Source organism: Tiliqua scincoides, chromosome 4, assembly GCF_035046505.1.
Source record: "Tiliqua scincoides isolate rTilSci1 chromosome 4, rTilSci1.hap2, whole genome shotgun sequence".
NCBI lineage: Eukaryota > Metazoa > Chordata > Lepidosauria > Squamata > Scincidae > Tiliqua > Tiliqua scincoides.
The window spans coordinates 220572237-220582857 of record NC_089824.1 but is presented as its reverse complement, the minus strand read 5'-3'; the positions used below and the strand labels follow the sequence as shown (position 1 = coordinate 220582857).

The window sequence follows — 10621 nt, the reverse complement described above, 5'->3', positions numbered from 1 at the left end:
AGGCCTCCAGGTGCCAACGCATGCCCTGTGGCAGGGAGTTCCGCAGACTTCCAAATGGGCGAAGGGGGCGAGAGAAGCAACCCCGTCGTCCCCGTGGCAACAATGGGAGCCCCACCAAGCTCCCCCGATCCCGGCGGAGGAACCGAAGCAGCAGCGGGGGGAGGGTCTGGAGGCGGCCGCTGTTCCCGCCCCCTGAGGGCGGAGCGGTTGCTGTGGAAACGCCGTGACCAGCCTCGGCGGTCGGGCGAGGCTCCGCCTCCTTCGCTGGCTCTTTCCCGCCCCGCTCCTCCCTCGCGCGTGCGCGCGCCGCAGCCGTTAGCCGAATGGGCAGGGGAGGGAGGTGTCACGTGACGGGCGCGTGGTGGCTGCGAACTGAGGTGAGCTGGAGGCGGGGGGGCAAGCAGCGTGCGTGGTGCAGAACCCTCAGGGGGCGCGGGCAGCAGCGCCCCGCCCCGGGGGAAGAGGGAGAGCCGCCTGCGCCGGGGCATCGCCGTGCCCGTGTTGCAGGCCCTGAAGCTCTGCGTGCCCCCCGTCTGCGGAACTCCCTGCCACAGGGTGTGGGGGGCACCTGGAGGTCTTCTAAGAGAGTGAAAGTCCACCCCGTGGCTGCAGAAAGAGGCATCTCAGAATGCCAGTGCAAGGGGGGCACCAGGATGCTGGTCTCTTGTCTGGCAGAGAATTAATACGTTTTGAATTTGAATAAAGCTACCTGATGGAATATGTTCCACATGGAACTTACATGAGGGTCTTGCAGTAGCTCAAGGCATGTCAAGGTCCTTGCGCAAAGCAAGGCCGGCCTTTCCTTCGCTGCCACTGCTGCATCACAGGCACGAAACAGCAAGCAGTGGAGGGAGCTCTCGTCCCACGTCTCAAATGAGAGGTCGGACAGTGGGAGCAGTTGCTTTGGGCCAGCACAGGCCAGAGTCTCATTGGAAACTGGGGGCTCCCCACAGGCTGGATTGGGAGGCCTGCAAATGGCCCTTGGGCCAGAGTTTGGGCATCCCTGTGTTAGGATACCAATGATCCATCTCTTGGCAATGCACTGAATTTGGCCTTTTTTGTCCTGTGTCTAGCATCGTGCTCAGATCTGGCCTTGCAGGGAACAGAAATTTGTATTGAGCCTAGTCAGAAGTGCCATTGCCTGCTCTGAATCCACAGGATGCTAAAGCTAAAAATATAAAAAGGACAGAGATTCATATATACAACACGCTGCTATCGCTGTTGCAGTGTGAAAAGGAACAAAGCAAGATGGTGTACAGAGAAAAATGAAACTTGAAGGCAAAAGTGACCTCTCCTACTTCTGTATGACTGGTAATCCATTTTTTTCTCTTGTTGTACTGAGAACAAAATGTGCATTCATTTGTGACTGTATTGCCTGAACCTCAGTCAGCTAATTTGCTGATTGTGGTTGGTAAGTGGTTTTTCTGGTCAACTGTGTCAGTCAGTTCCTAACCTGTAATGTGGTCTCACAGATGGGGCAAAGGAAGGATTCTGGGAGAACAGCAGTTCGGAATGCAACTGTACAACCTTTCTACAGCACTCTAGACTCTATACTGGGAATGCTAGTAACAGCATATTGAATGGAGGGCAGGAGAACTGCTCTCAGGGCCCTGTTGTTGTTGTTAACAGTATTTATATACCGCTTTTCAGCAAAAAGTTTACAAAGCGGTTTACAGAGAAAAATCAAATTACTAATGGCTCCCTTTCCCAATAGGGCTCACAATCTAAAAAGATGCAAAAGAACACCAGCTGGCTGCCACTAGAAAAAACACTGCTGGGGTGAGGAGGGCCATTTACTCTCCCCTTGCTAAATAAAAGAGGAGCACCCACTTGAAAAAGTGCCTCTTACTCAGTTAGCAGGGGTTAGTCAGTCAGTTAGCCTCTTACTCAGTTATCCTATCCAGCTTTCCAGCACCAATGCAGCCCAGAGGTAACAATTGTTCCCTTACCTTGAGGAGGCCTCAGTGACTCCCCTCTTCACTGAAGGATGAAGTTTGCACCCTGCTGGCATGGCTACATCAGCACTGGAATGTTGGATAGGATTGGGCCCTTAGAGCATTTACATATCTCTGTCCAACAAACATTTTTTGCATTGCTTTTCATAGTAACATTTGTCAAACATCCACATCTTCTAAAGCTTCATATCTACTCTTTGAATCTTATAGTCTTTGTCAGACATGTGGAGTTGGTAGCTTCTGGATGGTCAAATGCAGTGCAGTGTGTCTCTTTACCGTGAAGTTTGGAGGGGTGTAGGGAACCTAGGAGAGGGGGGTTTGAGTATTTAGCTAAGATCTTTTTGGTACTTGTATACTCTTGGTTTCAGGTTCTGAGGTCTGACAATCAGTCAAAATATGCCCAAAATAAAATTAAATGGTGTCACCGTGGACTTCCCATTTCAGCCCTATAAATGTCAGGAAGAATACATGTCCAAAGTGCTGGAATGCCTGCAAAAGGTAAGTGTTTGGAGAGATTGCAGATTTTTAAAAAGTTCTGGTAGGCCCTTTTGAATGTATGTTTCAGGGTGTTTCTGAAAAAGGAGGAACTAAAGTTGTAATGTTGAGATAACCTTAGGCTACAATCATATTCTGACTTACTTGGAAGTAAGTCCCACTCAATTCAGTTAATCCATATACCCAGTGAGTGACCATTGCAAACTGTTGTAACAGTAATACTGGTTTCTTTTTCTGTATAAAGATTACATTTAAAAATTTTTGCATAAAGATTATTTATCTTCAGATTTTCTATCTCTGGATTTGGCTCAGCGCGGGTCCTCTTGGGCCTCCCTGGCCCTCAAGATGTCTTTTAAAGACATAAAAACATCACTTCCAGTTTTAACCGGAATTACCATTTTTGCCTCTAGGAAGCATTCTGCATCCCGTTTGTGCACAGCCTCTGCGGACTTCAGAAAGCTCTTCGGAGGTGACCAGAGTGCAAGTTTGGCTTGCCTTCAGAGGGGTCAGGGGGCCCCAAACCACAAATTTGCCTATCTGTGGTTTTTATTATAAGCAGGGGGTCCAAGAATGGACCCCCCCCATGGATACCAAGATCCTACCTGTACTTAGCTAATGCAGTGCTTTGACTGGACAAGTGTCATATAAGTAATAGGGCTGTGTACATTTGTAAAGGAAAAAAGTCATAGTTTTTTTTGGGGGGGGTGAGGGACTTTCCTCCTTTTTAAATTCACACCTGTGTTGTGGTGTGGAAAAAGCATTCTTCCTCCTCATGGGGGAAGAAATGCCTGAAGATGGTGCTTAACATCTGAGGGTATGGAAGTGTTTGTATTAAAACTAATTAAAACAAAATTAAGATCTGCTACCCAATTAATGTAGGCCGTCTTTTTTTAGTTGATCTAAATGCTTGTCAAGGGCTGTGCCACAAGGCTGTCTATAGCTGTGTTGTAGTTAAGTCATCCAACTCAGGAAAGGAAATGACCAGGTGACCTAGCACTGGATGAGTTCATTTAAATAGTGGCTGCCAAGTTGAGAAGAGGGTAGCTGGAGGTAGGCAAGAAGACTGATGAGGTTTAATGCTGGAGCACCCATCTGCCCCTGGGCTAATTTCCAAAATTACTGTAGAAATAATTTCCACATAATAAGCACAATATTTTCTTAGAGATTTTCTTATAAAGGTATGCAGTAGATAATAAAATACATTTGGGCAATTCTTAAAAGCTTAAGAACTGGTTGCATTAATTTAAGGAACACTAATTTGCTTCTTCTCCTGATCAAGAAGATCAGGAATCTACTTCCTTGCAAACAGATTTATTGCACATATGTTTGGCACTCAGAAGAGAGAGGTTTTGCAAAATAGGCTCTTTTCAGGAAATGCATCTGTTCTGCACAGTACAAAATACCTTTGAAATATAAGAAATGTATCTTTTATTGGGCCAGTTTCAATTGAGATGTATACATTCTATGCTGGTGCGCAGACCCTTTCTCCTACTATACTGTCACAACTGTGTTGCAAAGCTGTCTCCAAACATATGTTGATAATGTCGCATGTTCTTGCCAAAGGACCAGTGGTCTGTGGAGCTTGACTTTGAGTTGCGCAGCTGCAACAACTCCACAACAGTTGGTGGCGGCGGCGGCAGTGGTGCTGAATTCTCAGAGGAGGATGGGGAGGGCTTACCTCTTTGGCATTTGGTGGTGGTGGTACTGCATCCTCCTCATCTTCTAATGGCTGGTAGAGGGATTGCTGGGAGCCCAGCATCCCCTCTGTGGCCATTAGAGGAAGTGGTAGTAATGGTGCTGGATTCTGAGGGAGATAATTGAAGCAAGGAGGGGTTTGAGGTCTTAGTAATTTCCCTCAACCTTCAGTGCCATTGCCACCTCTTTTTCTAATTGCTGTAAAGGCAATGCTGGGCTCCCAGCTTTCCTTACACTAGCCATTGAATGAGATGGTATCATGGCCATTTTGGATGCCAAGGGGAAGAGATAAACCTCCCTAACCCCTGCCTTATAGGTAAGCCCCTTATTTACTTCTTCCCTACATTCAGTTCCACCACTTCTTCCTTTTACTGGCCGCAAAGGGAATGCTTTGCTCCCGGTACTTCTTCTGCTGACTTAAAAAAAGAGGAGGTGGCAATGGTGACAGCATTGGCTGCTGAGAGGAAGATGGGAAGGGCTGATCTCCTCAACATCTAGTGAGACTTTCCCCAGTTCCTCTGATGACTGGTGGAGGGAATGCTGGAAGAGAAGCATTCTTTCTGTGGCTATTAGAGGAAGCAGGGACAATGGCACTGGATGCTGAGGGAGCAAGTAAGTCTCTCTCATGCTACAGCTTAAGGATGGAGCTGGTCTGGACTCCATGGAGGAAGCCAGCTGGGGGAGTGGCGGATGAATGCGGTATAATGTGGCCTGCCAACTTGCCAACTCTCCTGTCTTCTGCTTGACATGAGGTTCTCAACATGGACAGGCTGTCCCTGCAGGGGGCGTACTGGTTCAGGACTACATGTCACTCTCTACAGTCCCTAAACCTACCTTATTCCATTATTAGCGGTATTTATATACCGCTTTTCAACTAAAAGTTCACAAAGCGGTTTACAGAGAAAAATCAAATAACTAAATGGCTCCCTGTCCCAAAAGGGCTTACAATCTAAAAAGATGCAAATGAATACCAGCAGACAGCCACTAGCTGGGGTCCATTGTTTCTTATGGGATTATTCCGTTGTTTCTTATGGATAAAATTCCTCTGAGTTCAATGGATGCGCATGCAGTCCGTATTAATTTGTTTACATTACTTATGGAGAAAAATTCTCCTTCATAAGTAGTTTTGCTACAAGACCAAGCTTTCTGCTTTCTAATCCTGCTCCCTAATTTATAGAGGGGACGCCCTTATAATTTCAAGCTTGCTTTGTTCTTCCCCAATCTGAAAAAAGCACATATCAGAAGAGTGCCTTGTAGATTCTGTAGCACTGGAGTTGAAAAAGATTTCCAGAACAGTCAATACCTACTGTGAGCAATGCTGACCTAAAAAATCATCAGCAAGTGCTAAACCAAATGACTTATGCAAATCAAGCAATATGCTGAAAATAGAATAATGCTGTGGTAGACCAACTCTACTCTTTTCTTTTTGCTCAGATGGGGTATATGTGACTGAATGAGGGCCCAAGCCTATCCATCTTTCCTGTGCCGATACATGATGAGGCCTCCATAACTACCCCCACCCTGTAGGATACAGGACACGCCATGTTGGCACAGTTGCATCAGTGCTGGAAAGTTGCATGGGGTTGGGCCCTGTGAGAAGCTTTTGCCTCTCAGCTCTCATACCTTTTATCTTTTTCCCTGTGACCTTTGGTCTTTCAGCTCCACAGGTCTGAAAGCTTCCTACTCCTTCAAATGACTGTCCTGTCTCTCTTACAGCCCCTTATGCTTAGAACTGCCTCCCAGAACACGCACAGAAAACACCCTTGCTTATTTTGTTCAAATCCCCTCTTAAAACACGTATTTTCAATTGCACAATACCTTAGTCCCCATTCTGAAACTAAGCTTAAGAATGTGTGACAGAACAAATGCTTGTGTTTCTGCTAACCCCAGCACCCATTTGCCTTTCCTCCCCTTGTTGTCTCCCTTGTGTTAATGCCTAGATTGTAAGCCTCTCAGGGAAAGAAGCTATGTTTTTGTATTATGTAAGGTGTTCGGTACGTAGATGGCACTCTATAAATAATATTAATGAAGGCCTAGTGGCCAGCCCTAAGACTTTCTAGTTGCTTGATTCTCAAAACTGTAGAAAACTGCATTGTCATTAAGTGGTTAGGATTGTCAGATACAGTTCACCACAGCCAAACCAGTTCTGTTCCAGAAACCTTTGCTCTCTTTAGACAAGCAGTCTCTTAAAAGCACTTGTCAGATGTGTGTGTCTGTGGTGATATGGGTACAGTGTTTTGGGGAAATATTTGTCACTCAGCTGGCATTTAGGTGAATGTACCAGTGTTTCTCTTCTTTTCCACCATTATTCAAGAAAGTGAATGGGATTTTGGAGAGTCCCACAGGCACAGGGAAGACACTGTGCCTCCTGTGTTCAACCTTGGCTTGGAAGGAGCATTTGAAAGATGCCATCTCTGCGCAGAAGATTGCTCAGCGACTTAATGGAGCAGAACTTTTCCCTGACCGACCGATATCGTCTTGGGGAGATGCTGCCACCCTGGCTGATATCCCAGGCAAGCACTGTGACTTGTGTTTTCACAAGCATATTTGTGTTCATTTGGAAGCCAGAAGGTGTCACTTGGGCTGCAATCCTATGCACACTTTCCTGAGAGTAAGCATCATTGAACAGGATTTACCTCTGAGTAAATGAGTATAGGATTCCACTGTACATTTCTCAAAGTGGGATGCCTGTCCTCATAGGAAGTGTAGGAGAGGGTGTAGCAGGCTGTCAGATATTGGAAATATTCATCCTTGACGCAGCACTCTTGACTAAAAATTCAGGTCATGTGGAAGATAGGAAACATGTGACCCTCTGAATACATCTTTGGGTACTATGATACACGAATTAGGTGCATTAGCTTATAGTTTGACCTTTTTAGGGCTTGTCTCTGTTAAAGAACTTTGAGGGACTTATACCAGTGCATCAATTCTCAGTGGTGTTTGCAAGTATTTAGCTACAGGTGCTTCACAGAAAGCTCATTTGCTGAAGGCAGTAAAGATATATACTCTTGTTCTCTTTAGGTGAATGGTTGGGTTGTAATATCCCTCACTGCCTCCACAGGCTGTTGCCATAGCACCAGCAGGGGAAAAGCAGACTGATGATATATTTAGCACTAAACAAGAACTAATTTTTTCTCTTTTGCTCCCCCCCTTGCCTCACCTTCTCCACTTGACAGCTTATTACACTGATGTTCCTAAAATAATTTATGCCTCAAGAACGCATTCTCAACTCACTCAGGCCATCAACGAATTAAAGAATACAGTTTACAGGTAAAGAAAATTTAAGGTGTTCCTGCTTATTCTGAGTGTAAAAGAAGTTTGGTTAAATAAGTATCTGACCATTTTCATTTTAATGCTGTTCTCATTTATAGCAATACCTTGAAAGTGCTGATTATAAACTACTTGACCTAATCTGTGGCCACATTAAAAGAACTCTCCCTCAAGGTTGAGGTCATATTGCTTTTACGAAAGATAAATATCCTGTAATGCTGAAAAATGTGTGTGTTGTCAGACTTCTAATGTTTTTCTTACTACTGCCCTTTGCCCTGTTTGAACTCTGTGTTTTAAATACTTTCCATAATCTAGTAGCTAGCATATATCTTCAATGCGTTGTCAGACTTCCAATCCTGTTTTCCAAAATGCTGTTTGATTTGCGTGTTAAAAGTGTTTTTCTTCTCTTTAAACAGGCCAAAAGTATGTGTTTTGGGTTCTAGAGAGCAGCTTTGCATCCATCCTGAAGTTAAAAAGCAGGAAAGTAACCATATGCAGGTAAGAACATACAAGCAAATTAGCGCTAGGCCCTGACCAGCCAAGTCAGGCTGAGTCTCATGGCTGAGTGGGAATTTGAACCTGGTTCTTTCTGGTCTAAAGATATTTTATCTTTGACACTATATTGGTTTTGAGTCTAGTGTAATGATCTGTTGGTTAAAATGGGTTATAAGAGTAGCTGGACATTTTGTCTTGTTAGCTCAGTGCATCTTTTTGTGAGGAAGCCGCTTCTGATGAATCCGTAATAGGTGTCCATTACCTCTTGGAGGCAAGAGCACCATTTAGGAATGAATGGCAGCCCTCATTAAGTCACATGGCTTTTGGTCTTTGATTTATAATCTGGCCCTTGCTGCTCAGTGCAGATGGAGATTTTCCTTCCATTTTGTGTCCAGCAAAAATTTCCTTGAAATAGCTTTGGAGCAGCAATGTCTGCTTCTAATGTTCATCGTGCCCCTTCTTTGCATTTTTGTCGCATTCTGTTCACAGCAGATACCCTCAGCTGAAAATTGTGTGGTAGCAGTGGGATTTATACTTTATGCAGGCACTTCTAGACTCATGTAAGTTGAGTTTTACATAAGCTGGAACCAGGGTGCACAAGTGGAGCCACCCATGCTCATTTTTCTGTAAAACTTGCTGCTTGCTTTGCTTGTACAACTGGGATTGTTCTGGGGTGTGCTGGGAGTGATCACAGCATATAGAGCAGAGCAAGTGATGAATGTGGGCAGCTCCTCTTGCACAGCCCAGATTTCAGGTAAACTCAAAATTACGTCCTGGTCCATTACGGCTGATCCATAAGTCAGGGAATTAGAGGGCAGGTCCTCTCATGGATGAGAACTGGTTGAAGACCAAGAAACAAAGAGTGGGTGTTAATGGGCAATTTTCACAATGGAGAGAGGTGAAAAGCGGTGTGCCCCAAGGATCTGTCCTGGGACCGGTGCTTTTAAACTTCTTCATAAATGACCAGGAGACAGGGTTGAGCAGTGAGGTGGCTCAGTTTGCAGACGACACCAAACTTTTCCGAGTGGTGCAGACCAGAAGTGATTGTGAGGAGCTCCAGAAGGATCTCTCCAGACTGGCAGAATGGGCAGCAAAATGGCTGATACACTTACAATGTAAGTGTAAAGTCATACACATTGGGGCAAAAAATCAAAACTTCACATATAGGCTAATGGGTTCTGAGCTGTCTGTGACAGATCAGGAGAGAGATCTTGGGGTGATGGTGGACAGCTTGATGAAAGTGTTAGTGCAATGTGCGGTGGCAGTGAAGAAGGCCAATTCTATGCTTGTGATCATTAGAAAAGGTATTGAGAACAAAACAGCTAATAATTGTAATGCCGTTGTACAAATTGATGGTAAGGCCACACCTGGAGTATTGTGTCCAGTTCTGGTTGCCGCATCTCAAAAAAGACATAGTGGAAATGGAAATGGTGCAAAAGAGAGCGACTAAGATGATTACGGGGCTGGGGCACCTTCCTTATGAGGAAAGGCTACGGCGTTTGGGCCTTTTCAGCCAAGAAAAGAGACACTTGAGGGGGGACATGATTGAGACATACAAAATCATGCAGGGGATGGACAGAGTGGATAGAGAGATGCTCTTTACACTCTCATATAACACCAGAACCACGGGACATCCACTAAAATTGAGTGTTGGGAGGGTTTACTCAGCGTGTGGTTGGTCTGTGGAACTCCTTGCCACAGGATGTGGTGATGACGTCTGGCCTGGACGCCTTTAAAAGGGGATTGGACAAGTTTCTGGAGGAAAAAATCCATTACTGGTTACAAGCCATGATGTGTATGTGCAACCTCCTGATTTTAGAAATGTGCGATGTCAGAATGCTAGATGCAAGGGAGGGCACCAGGCTGCAGGTCTCTTGTTATCTGGTGTGCTCCCTGGGGCATTTGGTGGACCGCTGTGAGATACAGGAAGCTGGACTAGATGGGCCTATGGCCTGATCCAGTGGGGCTGTTCTTATGTTCTTAAGTAGATGGGTCTCTGTTTCAAGGCACTTGCAATCCAAATTCCAGCAAGGGAGTCCAGGGACGTTTGGGATAAATGTGAGCAAATGCTTTGCCTTCATATTGTTATGAACAGGACTTTCTGTTGTCTTGCAGATTCACATGTGCCGTATGAAAGTAACCACTCGCACGTGTCACTTCTATAACAACGTGGAAGGTACAAACATGTCCATTAACTTCTCAATTTGGCTGCCTTTTTATTGATATGGGGATAAGTCCTGCCATTCTTTTGACCACATCCATGTAACGGTTGCTTTGAGGTACATTTGCAAGGCCCCCTGTTCACCATAGGAATGCTTTTGTGTTCTCAAAAGCGTCATCATCAAGGCTGGTGTATACTACCCATTTCTCTGTGATCTTGTGGTGCTTTGCCTTCAGGTAGCTTTCCAATAATTGTTTTACTATAAGGGTCATGCTCTGTGACACCATAGTGCTAGTCTATGAAATGGGCTATGTCAGAATGCCAGATGCAAGGGAGGTACCAGGATGCAGGTCTCCTGCTGTCTTGTGTGCTCCCTGGGGCATTTGGTGGGCCGCTGTGAGGTACAGGAAGCTGGACTAGATGGGCCTATGGCCTGATCCAGTGGGGCTGTTCTTATGTTCTTAGTGCATGAGAATCTGGGATAATAAGATGCAAAGCAGCATCTTGTAATGCAGTTCTGAAGTGAGATCTCTCTAGCCTGATTCTACTT

The 10621-nt window shown here is 45.3% G+C and overlaps 1 protein-coding gene across 3 annotated transcripts in view; it reads left to right on the top strand.

Annotated features, from left to right (window-relative positions):
* The first annotated feature begins 290 nt into the window (after positions 1-290).
* The window catches only part of RTEL1 (regulator of telomere elongation helicase 1), a 110011-nt gene continuing 99680 nt past the window's right edge, over positions 291-10621 (top strand). For all 3 annotated transcript variants that reach the window (XM_066624029.1, XM_066624030.1, XM_066624028.1), the window contains exons 1-7: positions 291-377; positions 1074-1311; positions 2324-2453; positions 6460-6658; positions 7322-7415; positions 7832-7913; positions 10026-10086. In XM_066624029.1, the coding sequence (XP_066480126.1) occupies positions 2352-2453; positions 6460-6658; positions 7322-7415; positions 7832-7913; positions 10026-10086 (538 nt within the window). In that variant the 5' untranslated portion in view covers positions 291-377; positions 1074-1311; positions 2324-2351. The remainder of the gene's footprint in view (positions 378-1073; positions 1312-2323; positions 2454-6459; positions 6659-7321; positions 7416-7831; positions 7914-10025; positions 10087-10621) is intronic.